Source organism: Pan troglodytes, chromosome 10 (assembly GCF_028858775.2).
Source record: "Pan troglodytes isolate AG18354 chromosome 10, NHGRI_mPanTro3-v2.0_pri, whole genome shotgun sequence".
Lineage (NCBI taxonomy): Eukaryota > Metazoa > Chordata > Mammalia > Primates > Hominidae > Pan > Pan troglodytes.
Window position 1 is genome coordinate 126,265,178 of NC_072408.2, and position 13,691 is coordinate 126,278,868.

Genomic DNA, 13,691 nt, shown 5'->3' on the forward strand with positions numbered 1-13,691 from the left:
GAGTCTTGCTCTGTTGCCCAGGCTGTAGTGCAGTGATGCAATGTCAGCTCTCTACAACCTCCGCCTCCCAGGTTCAAGTGATTCTTGTGCCTCAGCATCCTGAGTAGGTGGTACTACAGGCGCTTGCCACCACGCCCAGCTAATATTTGTATTTTTAGTAGAAACAGGGTTTCGCCATGTTGGCCAGGCTGGTCTCGAACTCCTGACCTCAAGTGATCCACCCACCTTGGCCTCCCAAAGTGCTGGGATTACAAGCATGAGCCACCACGCCTAGCCTCAGTGCCTGTTCTGTTCTCTGCCCCTAAAGACCACAGTCTGTCTCAGGATCCAACAGGTCACTCTGACAGCCTTCCAATCCATGAGAGAATCTGGACAACAGCAAATCCCTGGCACCTACCAGTCAGTGATAAACCACCCTAGTTAGTCCTTGACCCAGTGGCTCATGGAAACTTCAAGATCAAGGCCCATGCTGGTGGGACTTCCGAAAGGACAGAGTGACCAGCCACATCCAGAAACATCCTGACCATCTACCAACCAGCGCAGTGCACAGCTGAGCTCTACAGTGAACTCACCACTTGGGTTCGGACCTCAGCTCTGCTTCTTTCCAGCTCTGTGACCTTGTCTTTCCTGACCACAGTTTCCTTATCTTCAAATGGAAGTGATAATAATAGCACCTAAAACACAGAGTCATTGTGAGGACAAATACATTAACACACATGCCCAAGAATGGAGAGATTAGGAGAGTGAGGCACAAAACTGCTGGTAAGAAGCACTAAGGTCTACCGCAGACGTGAAATCCCAACAGTGCCGAGTTCACCTTAAAAAGGGCTCTTATGTGAATGCTTTGCAGCATCTCAAGTGTACACTGGAAACACTTGAGAAGTCTCATTGAAGTCCAGTGGCAGAGAGGGACCTCTACAGCTCTGTTCTTATGGCCCTGCACATGAAGATGTTAGACTGAGTTATTAGAAATGAGCTTCTTAATTCAAATGGTAAAGTCTATGGCCTCCTGGAGTAGGACCCTGGAGTAAAGGAGTCGAGAGGCAGGTGCCCAGACCATCACTGTTACCTGGTTCTCCCTACCTTTCCAGCTTAGGACACAGCCCACCCTTCCTTCTTTCCTCTCTTCCTTTCTTTTTTCCTCCCTCCCTTCCTTGCTTCCTCTTTCCTTCCTTCTTCCTTTTTTCTTCCCTCCCTCCCTTTTTCCCTTCCTTCCTCTGCGCCTGGCCCAGAGATTTATTTAATTCGTAATTGGTTAAAGGAGCAAGAACTTTATTCAAACACTTGGAATCAGCAGAAAGGAAAGCTGAATTTCCTGGGGGTTGGACTTCAATGTATGAATTTGGGGAGGACACAACTGAATCCATAGCACACACATTTCAGGATCCAGTAGGTTGCAGTTTCTGCACATCATCATGTAATATTTTGCCAGACTTGGGTTGCAAGAGCAACCCCCCACCCTTCCTTACTTCCTCTTTCCTTCCTTCTTCCTTTTTTCTTCCCTCCCTCCCTTTTTCCCTTCCTTCCTCCTTCCTTCCCTCCCCTTTCCTCTTCCTCCCTCCCTCCCTTCCATCTTTCCTTTCTTCTTTTTCCAGAGAAGAACCTTTCTGTCAAACAAAAGTCTTAAGTAGAACACTGTAAACTAAAAATAAAATCCTAAGCCCCCTCCAACCAGCTGAATAGACCCCCTCTTGGCCAAGGGAACCCCAGAAAAACCTTAAAAACTGACTTCTTGGCCATGACAAGATGGGAGGTCAGACACACCTCATTATACTCCGTCCCTCTTGGAAATTAGCCACAACAGCTGCCCAGCATTAATGTTAAAATAGAGATCAGAAGACTGATGAAACTGACTGTGACAATAAGATACCAAATTATAAACAGGACCTAAAGCTACACTGGACAAGTATTAAGTCATGCAGAACTACAGGTCACTCCGATCCAATGTATTATGTCTTGCTCTTGCAACCCAACTCTGGCAAAATATTACATGATGACGTGCAGAAACTGCAGCCTACTGGATCCTGAAATGTGTGTGTTATGGATTCAATTGTGTCCTCCCCAAATTCATACATTGAAGTCCAACCCCCAGGAACTTCAACTTTCCTTTCTGCTGATTCCAAGTGTTTGAATAAAGTTCTTGCTCCTTTAACCAATTACGAATTAAATAAATCTCTGGGCCAGGCGCGGTGGCTCATGCCTGTAATCCCAGCACTTTGGGAGGCCGAGGCGGGTGGATCACGAGGTCAGGAGATCGAGACCATCCTGGCTAACATGGTGAAACCCCGTCTCTACTAAAAATACAAAAACAATTAGCCAGGCCTGGTGGCGGGCGCCTGTAGTCCCAGCTAGTCAGGAGGCTGAGGCAGGAGAATGGCGTGGAACCCGGGAGGCGGAGGTTGCAGTGAGCCTAGATCGCACCACTGCACTCCAGCCTGGGCGACAGAGTGAGACTCCATCTCAAACAAATAAAAATAAAAAAAATAAATCTCTGAACCCACCTATGACCTATAAGCCTCAGCTTCAAGATATCCCACCTTTTTTTGGGTGAAACCAATGTAAAACCTCTATGTATTGATTTATGACTTTGACTGTAACTTCTACTTCTCTAAAATGTATAAAACAGACCGGGCGAGGTGGTTCACACCTGTAATCCCAGCACTCTGGGAGGCCAAGGCAGGTGGATCACCTCAGGTCAGAAGTTCAAGACCAGCCTTGATAACATGGTGAAACCCCGTCTCTACTAAAAATATAAAAACTAGCCAGGCGTGGTGGTGGGCACCTGTAATCCCAGCTACTCAGGAGGCTGAGGCAGGAGAATTGCTTGAACCCAGGAGATGGAGGTTAGTGTGAGCTGACACGGTGCCACTGCACTCCAGCCTCAGTGACAGAGTGAGACTTCATCTCAAAAAAAAAAAAAAAGTATAAAACAGAGCTGCATTCTGACTGCCTCTGGGCCACTTACTCAAGGCTCCTTGGGCTTGTGTTTTCTCCAGACCATGGCCACTCATATTGGCATAAACCTCTTTGGAATATTTTACAGAGTTTGGTTTTATTTCCATCAACAACACCAATTTCTAAAACATGCAAAGCCAACATTTTGGTAGCACACATCGTATTACATGATGTCATATAACATTTTATTCAATGGAAACGAAACTTTTCTTAGTTTAAAATCGTACTTGCTCAGAGCCTTTGCACATGTTGTTCCTGCTACTGGAATACTCTTCCCCCAACAAGTATCTGCATGGTTTACTCCCTTACCTCCTTCACATCTTTCTGCAAACATCACCTTCTGAGTGAGGGTTTCACTGACCATCTTTTTCTAAATGCACTGACACCCCTCATCCCTGGCATCTCGTCCCACTTGCCTGCTCTGTTCCTCCATAGCAGTTGGCACTTTGGGTACCATTTACTTCTTAGTTTTGAATCTGTCTCCACCCTCTGGAATACAAGCTTCATGAGGGCCAGAACTCTGCAGCTATTTTGTTTACTGCTGCATCCTCAACACATAGTGCTTGGTATGTAATAAGCATTCACCAAATATTTGTTGAACATTTTCATTGAACGGTTGATAATGGTGCAGTTATTTAGGCAAACACACAAATTGGAAATTGGGATTAATCCGTGTAATAAAGAATCTGACTCCATTCTTGATATTTGACTACTGATGGATTTCAAGCTCCAACACTCCATCCTCACCCACCACACCATTCCCTTCTGCCCTATTTCTGGGCAAGTTGATAAGAAAGCCCAGGTGCACCCTCCTTTGATGCTGGTGGGAAGTTCAAATCATCTCCAAATGTGGAACCACTACCTCACCCCCTAACCACCATAAAACCCCAAGCCACTGGTCCCTTCCTGCTCTTTCAGGCAGTTTGAAGACCTGCTTGGGAGACTTCTCTGCTCTCCCCAGAAAATCTAGTTATGTGAATAATAACCCATTTCATATTCTCTTGATGTGTGCATTGTGTTGAGGTAGGAGGTGGGACTTAACACCAGAGGTGGGCCTTGGACACCGGACCAAAGTGAGAACTAGCTAAAACAGGGACAGGGAAGAAGCACCTTTCCATAAGATATGTCCATCAGTTTACCATTGCCATGGCAACACTCTGGGAGTTACTGCCCCTTTCTATGGCAATGACACAATGACCCAAAAGTTACCACCTTTTCCCTAGAAATTTCTGCATAAACTACCGCTTATCCTACATGTAATTAAAAGTGGGTATAAATATGACTGCAAAACTGCCCTGAGCTGCTGCTCTCAGCACACTGCCTGTGGGGTGGCCCTGCTCCGCAGGTGCAGTCATGGAGCAGTAACACCGCCTCTTCAATAAAGCTGTTTTCTTCTACCACCAGCTCACCCTTGATTCTTTCCTGGGTGAAGCCAAGCACCCTCCTAGGCTAAGCCCCAATTTTGGGCATGCCTGCCCTGCATCAGTATCAGTCTTGACTTCTGAACAAATTTTCAGTGAAGGGTCTGTTACAGATTGAATGTTTGTGTCCCCCCACCAAATTCATATGTTGAAATCCTTACCCACCTCCCAATATGATATTAGGAGTTGAGGCCTTTGGGAGGTGATTAGCCTCCACCTTTGTGAATGCGATTAGTGCCCCTATAAAAGAGACTCTGGAGAGCTCTCTAGCTCTCTTCCCTCCATGTGAGGCTTCAGTGAGAAAATGGCAGTCTCCAACCTGGAAGAGGGACCTCACCAGAACCCAATCATGCTGGCACCCTGATCTTGGGCTTCCAGCCTCCAGAACTGTGAGAAAGAAGTTTCTGTTGTTTAAGCCACCCAGTCTATGGTATTTTTGTAACAGCAGCCAAAGCAGACTGAAACAGAGTCCATCCCATCTCTGTAAAGTGGCATGACAATGAAAAGCAGTTGCTGTCACATCAGTCTCACCTCCCAGGTTATTTCTGCATTTGCTTTGTTTGTGCTACACACAGAAAAATCCTCATGTGTGAAGTTAAGAGGCTGCAAACGCTAACAGTTTTCTTTTTATCAAGTTCCCTTGCAGCTTCAGGACTCTCACCAATTCAGAAGCTCGAAAGCAAAATGGAAGCATATTTTTGTTTCAAACATGAATTCCACCTCATATTAACTGCTCACATTCCTAAACTTAAATATAAAAGCCAGGCAGCCAGGCATGGTGGCTCACGCCTGTAATCCCAGCACTTTGGGAGGCCGAGGCGGGTGGATCATAAGATCAGGAGTTCAAGACCAGCCTGGCCAATATAGTGAAACCTCGTCTGTACTAAAAATAAAAATAAAATAAATAAATAAATAAATTAGCCAGGCGTGGTGGCACATGCCTGTAATCCCAGCTACTCAGGAGGCTGAGGCAGGAGAATTGCTTGAACTCAAGAGGTGGAGGTTGCAGTGAGCCGAGATCGCACCACTACACTCCAGCCTGGGCGATAGAGCAAGACGCTGTCTTAAAAAATAAAAATTTAAAAAAAAAAAAAGCCAGGCAAAAGCACCAATAACTGACAATATGGCATTACTAAGTGATAACAGGTTACCCACTCATTTGCTTTTGCACAATTTTATACATAAGGAAACTGAGAGATTATTTTGCAATGACAAGAACATGAGCTGAGCAGATATGACTGATCCTTGCCTGCAACTGACTGTCTGGGATGGATATATGACATGTGGCATAAACATCCAAAAAATTTTACATGAGCTGAGAAGCAGGATTTAAATTTAGAAAACATTCAGTGGTAATCTTCCAGGAGCACATTCATAAAGAGCAAAAATACAGCATTTTATTGAGTCTAAACCACCATCAAATCTAAGATATGCCACTAAAAAGAAAAATTAAACAATGAAAAGAATTTTTTATTTAAAAAATTTAACATAACAAAATAAAAACACTGCCAATTAAAATAAGATGGTTCTTTCTTATCACTTAGAATTTTTATTTTGTAAAAATATTTTAGGCCAGGTGCAGTGGCTCATGTTTGTAATCCCAGCATTTTGGGAGGCTGAGGCAAGAGGATCACTTGAGGCCAGGAATGTGAGACCAGCTTGGGCAACACAGTGAGACCCCCATCTCTACAAAAATTAAAATTTTTTTAAAAATTAAAAAATATATATATTATTTCCTAATTTTTAAGAAAAGCTCCTTTTTTACCTACTTAAATAATTTTTTAATATTCCATTTATATTTGTATATTCTGTTCAAACCAAAAGGAAAACACAGGTCAAATACATTGGTTAAGGTATTCCTCAAACTTCTTCACATTCAAAGCCCAACTCTTCAGAATCACTCTTCCACTCAGAGTCAACAATGTCCTGTGGAACATTTCTTAAGAGGATGCTCCTCTGTTGTCTCCAAGATTTCTTCCCAGCTGCAGACCCAAGTCTGAAAGTTTTTATAATGGCACTTTCTTGCTTTTTCAAAAAATTTTTTGAGATGGAGTCTCACTCTGTCACTCAGGCTGGAGTGCAGTGGCGTGATCTCAGCTAACTGCAACCTCCGCCTCCCTGCAAACTCCACCTCCCGGGTTCCAGTGATTCTCCCTCAGCCTCCCGAGTAGCTGGGATTAGAGGCACCCGCCACCACCCTGGCTAATTTTTGTATTTTCAGTAGAAACAGGGTTTCATAATGTTGGCCAGGCTGGTCTCAAACTCCTGACCTCAAGTGATCCACCCGCCCCGGCCTCCCAAAGTGCTGAGATTATAGGCATGAGCCACCGCGCCAAGCCTACTTTCTTGATTTCACAAGAATATGTCAAAGAAAAAGACTTTTCAGACTTCAAACTCCTGGTCCAGTGATTTATTGCCCAGCGGGGGCAATTGTGCAGTCAGGCTACCAGGAGTAACAACCAAATTTAAACCTATAGAGGCCACAACAACTGCAAAGCAACTGCCACGTAGCTGGCAGTGATTGTGAATGGCCAATGATTGTAAGACGCAGTTTCACATCAAGGAAGTTGAGATGTGAAAAAATGGGCCTTTCAGAATTAGTGAACACAGGCCGATGCAATAGAAATGTACAAAATGAATTGATCTAGCATATAACAGAATGTTTTGTGTTGTGGGTGTTGTTAATAGCTTTAATAGCTGTTAATGAAAACTCAGACATTTGCAGATTCCTGAAGCATTTTTACGTACAGTCCAAGCAATTCCCAAATCCAGGCTCACTTAAGAACCCAAGGCCCTGCGCCATGTTTCCTGCCTGCACTGTCGGCTTTAGCTCTAGCCACTCTTCTGTGCTCCAGTGTTTTAAAGATAGTTATAGTTCCCTAAAGAGGCCATCATCAGACTCACCTTTTTGCATTTACACCTGATATTCCATCCACTGGTATGCCATGTCCCACTTTGTTCTACTGGTGAATTCCTACTTAGCCTAAATACTACCTCCTCCAGAAAGCCTTCCAAGATTTCTCTAGGTTCCTATAGCCCTTTGGTACATTAGGTTGACAGTATCTGTTTGTGGGTGTTCTTCCTCCATGACACTGTGAACTCCTTGGGGGGTAAATGTTTTATCTTATTGCTTTGTGCAGCCCCGGTTCCCTGAACTGCTCCCTGGAATAGCAGGTTCTCAGCCAAGGTCAGCCAGAGGAATGAATGAATGAAATGTTATCACTTAGCTGCCACCCATGTGATGTGATTTGAAAAATGCTGGAAAATCCCAACCTCCCGCCTCCCAGCATATTCCCAATGGACATTTGTAAGAGTCCCCCGATGAAATGAAATGCCCTTCATAACACCTTAGCTCGTCTTAGCAAATAAGCAGGGGTCAACTAATCATATGAGTCTGGCCATGACAGCTGGCTGGGAATATTCCCATGCAAAACTGAGCACAAGAGAGACACGAGAGGAGAGGAAGAGGCCACCTTCAAACAGGGAAAGAAAATCCTACTTTCTCCAGGAAGAGGTCTTCAGCCTCCCCCTAGTCTCAATTAGGTGCCCCCTTCCCCAAAGCCCGGAGTCCTGCCTCTCCCATTACCCTGTGCTATTATTGACATCATGTATCTCTCTCTCTCTCTCTCCTACTGAACCATGAACCCTGAGGGACCCAATGTCTTGTTCATCACTGTATCCCCAACAGTCAGTACAATACCCAACACACATTGCTTGCTTACTAGGAATTTGGAGAAGAAATAAAATTGATGGTTGCTTATTAGGAATTTGGAGAACAAATAAAACTGAATTTGAGAACCAACATTTACATCTAGGAACAAAGTGGGCAGACAGAAAGAAACATGTAGACACCTCGGCATCACTCCTTCTCCACCACAGGGCTGCTAACTCCAACCCCAAGGTGAAGACTGGCAAAGCGCAGGGAGGTGTGTAGCCCATCACGACTGAGAATGTCTTCACATCAAGCCAGCATCAAGACATCTGATTAGGAAATAGTGGTTGAGTTGGCATGAAAAGAATTATGAAGTCCCAACATATGTTACTTGACACAGCAAGAACCCACACATTAGTACTTGAACTTCTGTAGCAGTCATGCTCACAGATGTGAGCATTTAGGCAAATCAAAGAGAGGGCAGCCTTAGCCAGGAGCCTAGGCCCTTTAGTGCCTGCTATGCCATTGATTTTCATGGAAGAGCCCATCTTCTGTGCCAAGCACTTCACTGCTGACCCCTTCCCATGCATGATGGTATCTGATCCTGCAGGCTGTGAATTGTTATGTTCATTCCACAGCACCTAGCAGAGTGCCTGGTGCCGTAAGTGGGCACTCCATAAACATTTGTTGAGTGATGGGATGATGAAGGAAATGAGGCTCAGAGAGATTCAAGGACTTGGCCAAGGTCTTTAGTACAAGGTGGATCCAGAATTCAAACTCAGGTCTGGCTGAGTCTGGAAATCTACAGGTGGGAAGGCTCCTGCCCTGCAGGCACGAGGGCACGCTCAGAGATTATTGGTCCCAAGACAATAAGAGTCAACTCATCTTTTTTTTAAATTTGTGTCTCCCTCTCCTCCCTCCCTCTCTCTCTCTCTCTTTCCTTCCCTCTCCCTCTCTCACTCTCTTTCTCTATTTCTACCTGTTTCTTTCTCTCTATCCCTCTTTATCTCTCTTTTCTCTTTCCTCTCTCTCTTTTTCTTTCTCTTTTTCTTTCTCTCCTTCTCTTTCCTTCTCTCTCTCTCTCCACCCTCCCACCTTCCTCCCTCTCTCCCTCCTCCTCCCTGCATGTCTCCAGCTTTTTGATCCAGTCTGTGAAGATAGGCCGTGGATATTTTGCTATTCTGAGGGAAGAGACTGCAAAGAAAAAGAAGCAACAACAACTTCAGAAACTGAAAGAGGAGGAAAGAAATAAATTCCAGCCAGCCGAAAAGATCTCAGAAATCCACTATGGGGACACCTTATTGAGGTAAGTGGATGCAGTAGCTGTGGCACTGAAGGTTTTGGGAATGACCATTGAGAGTGAACCCTGCCTGGTAAGGTCAAGCGAGGGCAGCTATCTCAGAACACGTGCCCCTTCTCAGCCTGGCATCTAACACCTTCTTTAGTGTGGTCCAACCAACCTTGATAGCCTCGCTTTCTGGTATTCGCTGGAATATCTTCCACTTATCACTAACCACTCAGCTTAAATGCTGCTCTCTCCGAATACTTCCTGGATTTCAGTCCAACCATCTCCTGCACCCATTTGCACTCCAGGTCCCCATAATACGTGTTTATATGCTAGTTTTAGTCCACATCCGTATCTCTGTTCCATACCTTCAGTGGCAGCCCCAGGGCCTGGCTCATTGTCCACAGAAACCAGGTGCATAAAAAATGCCTTTTTTTTTTTTTTTTGATATGGAATCTCGCTCTGTTGCCCAGGCTGGAGTGCAGCGGCGTGATCTTGGCTCACTGCAACCTCTGCCTCCCAGGTTCAAGCGATTCTCCTGCCTCAGCCTCCCAAGTAGCTGGGATTACAGGTGCCCACCACCACGCCTGGCTAATTTTTTTGTATTTTTAATAGAGACGGGGTTTCACTGTGTTGGCCAGGCTGGTCTTGAACTGCTGACCTTGTGGTCTGCCCGCCTGAGCTTCCCAAAGTGCTGGGATTACAAGTGTGAGCCACCACGCCCGGCCTCCTTTTTACGTAAAGGACTTTCCCCTGGTTGGAAAAGGACTATCAATAGACTGGTCCATTATGAAATGCCCATGCATATAATAATAGTAATAACCAAAATAACAATAAAAACAGATGATGATGTTTACTGTGTGCTTTATGCACACCTATTCGGCTAAATTTCAAAACATTCCTGAGATAGGTGCTATCATTGGCCCCATTTTAGAGATGGAGAAATGAGGCTTAGAAGTTAACTAATCTCCCCCAAGGTCAGTAGTTAGAAAGCAGCTCTGAGTCCCAAACTTAGTGGCACCAAAATCCATCGACTGCACCATTTGGCGTGGACAAAATCCTGGGATACTTTGAGCTTGTGCAGACTGAATGAGGCACAAACCAAGGATGGAAAGGAAGTGCCAAGGCAGCCAGGGAGGAAATGCAGGGTAGAAAAATAGCCTGCAGCTGTAGCCACTCTCCTGTGAGCGCAGCTGTTGCAACCCTAGCTACATATTAGAATCATCTGGTAAGTTTTTAAAAACACCACTGTCCAGGTCAGTTACATTAGGCTCTCTAAGGTACATTAGCTGTTCATAGATTAATTTTTTTTTATTTCAATAGTTTTTGGGGAACAGGTGGTGTTTGGTTACATGAATAAGTTCTCCAGTGGTGATTTCTGAGATTATGGTGCACCCATCACCCAAGCAGTGTGCACTGTGCCCAATGTGCAGTCTTTTATCCCTCACCCTCCTCCCACCCTTCCCCCAGGAGTCCCCAGAGTCCATTATATCATTCTTTTGCCTTTGCATCCTCATAGCTTAGCTCCCACTTATAAATGAGAATATATGATGTTTAGTTTTCCATTCCTAAGTTACTTTACTTAGAATAATGGTCTCCAACTCCATCCAGATTGCTGAAAATGCCATTATTTTGTTTCTTTTTATGGCTGAGTAGTATTCCATGGTGTATATATATAAGTATATACATACCACATTTTCTTTATCCACTCATTGATTGATGGGCATTTGGACTGGTTCTATATTTTTGCAATTGTGAATTGTGCTGCTATAAACATGCATGTGCAACTGTCTTTTTCAGACAATGACTTCTTTTCCTCTGAGTAGATACTGAGTAGTGGGATTGCTGGATCAAATGGTAGTTCTACTTTTAGTTCTTTAAGGAAACTCCATACTGTTTTCCACAGTGGTTGTACTAGTTTACATTCCCGAAAAAAAGTGCTCAACATCGCTAATTATCAGAGAAATGCAAATCAAAACCACAACGCAATACCACCTTACTCCTGCAAAGAACGGCCATAATATAAAAAGGAATAGGTGTTGGCTTGGATATTCATAGAATTTTTTTAAGTTCCCCTAAGCGAATCCAGTGTGAAGCCACGGTTGAGAGCCGTTAGGCTAAGGCTGCCTTCAGGAATCCAAACTGCCAGGTCATTTGCCAAAAATGAAATGGAAGCCACAACAGATACCCACTTTCCTCTGCACCATTTCCCAAATTCTGTTCTTGAGAATGTTAATTTACAGAATGTGAATATGTGCTTCTTATAAACAAGGGTCCTGTCAATGGAATCATGTATTATGTGACTCTTCTGTGTCTGGCTTCTTTCACTTATAGTGCATTTGAAGTTCATCCTAAACAGAGAGCAGATTGTTGGTTGCCAGATGCTGGGGGCAGGGGAAATGGGAAGTGACCACATGGGTCTGGAGTCCCCTTTTGGGAGTGATGAAAATGTTTTGTAACAAGAGGTTATGGTTGTACAACATGATGCAATGTACTAAATACCACTATATTCTACTCTTTAAAACAGTTAATTTTATGTTCTGTGACTTTCACCTTAATAAATTTTTCTTCAGGCCAGGCGTGGTGGCTCACACCTGTAATCCCAGCACTTAGGGAGGCTGAGGCAGGAAGATCACTTGAGCCCAGGAGTTCAACACCAGCTTGGGCAACATAGAGAGACTCCATCTCTCTTTAAGGAAAAAAAAGAAAAATATATACAATTTTTTCAAGTAGAACAAGGACTCTTGTCTATGAGGCCTGGGGTATTGAGTCAGAGGAGAACAGGACCTCTTTAAAGCCCAGGGTTCCAGGTGATGGATGAGAACCCAGACTGCAAGACCTCATGGAGCTGGTATATTTCCAGTCACCTCCCCCAGAATCATGGCTGTTGGGATCCCAGAATATTGTGGAAAGGGTCTCTTCTTTGATTCCTCATTGGTGTAGACCCTGGGATCAGCACAAATTGTGCCTTCCTGACCGAACTCAATGGCACCCATAGATTCTGATACTCCTAGTGACAGACTGGCAGCCTTTCCCTGGAATAAAGAGAAGGCATGAACTCATGGCTCTTTTTTCAGGAGCTATGCTCAGATTGACAGGCAAACCCAAAAAGCACTGGGGAAAGATGGTGTCTATGAAAGACACTCCTGTACCTGTTTAACTGGCTTGGGTGTCTTGTTCCACTTGTTTGGATGGAGTTTCTCATCCATGGTCGTAGAACGCAATTCTCCCCTCTCCAATCCATGTTTCAGTGTGTGAGACATGATTTATTTAAAGTTTAATAAGTTTAAATATGCATGAGATCGCTCCTCTTGTAGACTTTGGTCTGGTTATGTCTTATCTGGTAGGTTCTATGAGTTATACAAGGCTGGTTATTAAAATAAAACTGGAAGTCATTACAGCAATGTAGCCATCAAATGCGCGGGTGGGAGGGTGTTATAAAACAGCATTAGGAGATTGTCTACACCCAGACAGGGTAGTAGTGGTGAAGTACACAAGCCTTGGAACCCGTTAGGACTTCCCCTATACAACTGTTTCACTTTGAACAAATCCCTGTACCTCTCTGAGTCTCCTTTTCTTCACGTACATAAATAAATGGTACCAAACTCCCAAGCTTATTATGAGGATTAAATGAAATGATACTTAGCCTAGAGTCTACGTATAAGACATGCTCAGTAATTGTTCCTATTATGATGCAATAAAGTGAGTTTGAGCTCTCTGAGCCTCAGTTACCTAAAATCCTTAAATGTATGGCTAAAAATCTCAATTTCCATGAAAGCTGAAAAGCATCTCACATCTAACAGCAATGCTTCTATAGATAAAATTCCAATCACAAAAGTATAAAAAATACAAGTTTCATTTATAAATACTTTTTAAACAAAGTATTTGATCTTGTGCATCATAAAAGCGAAAGGAATTATTTTCTCCTCTCTGGATCTAAGACCATAGAATACATTCTTTTAGACAAAAATTTTAAGTCTGACAAACTATGCAGGGGAAAAAAAATCAAGCACATCCCCAAAGATTTCTGCCTGCAAGCAGTCTTTCCCACTGTGCTCAGTGACCTCATTTTTCAGCTGCAGATTCAGCTGAAAAGGTGGAAAAAAAAGTGACGGGTAAAATTTGTTTTATTATTGTGGTTGAGAGAAGACATAAAACCAGAGATTAGGGATGTAAAAGCTGGGTTAATTTCCACATATCCTAAACCACTGGAAGCATGGTTGAGCCAGTAAGAAAAGGTCACAGCAAGGTATTTGCTGTGGTTTTCTCAGCTCTAGGATTGAATAAAGAGTCAGTGGAAGTGAACATTGGAGGACATAGATTCTGGTCCTAATTTTTGTTAACTCTGTGATTCCAGAATTATCCTCAAATTCCCAGG

General features: G+C 43.8%; 1 protein-coding gene and 1 long non-coding RNA gene across 9 annotated transcripts in view; one reads left to right on the forward strand and one right to left on the reverse strand.

Moving 5' to 3' along the window:
- CCDC60 (coiled-coil domain containing 60) overlaps positions 1 to 13,691 on the forward strand; it is a 204,744-nt gene that overhangs the window by 126,262 nt on the left and 64,791 nt on the right. For all 8 annotated transcript variants that reach the window (XM_001158378.6, XM_063786077.1, XM_009426363.5 and 5 more), the window contains one exon: positions 9,164 to 9,334. In XM_001158378.6, the coding sequence (XP_001158378.1) occupies positions 9,164 to 9,334 (171 nt within the window). The remainder of the gene's footprint in view (positions 1 to 9,163; positions 9,335 to 13,691) is intronic.
- Positions 1 to 13,691, reverse strand: part of LOC104001710 (uncharacterized) — a 281,675-nt gene that overhangs the window by 74,715 nt on the left and 193,269 nt on the right. The gene's annotated exons all lie outside the window — the stretch shown is intronic.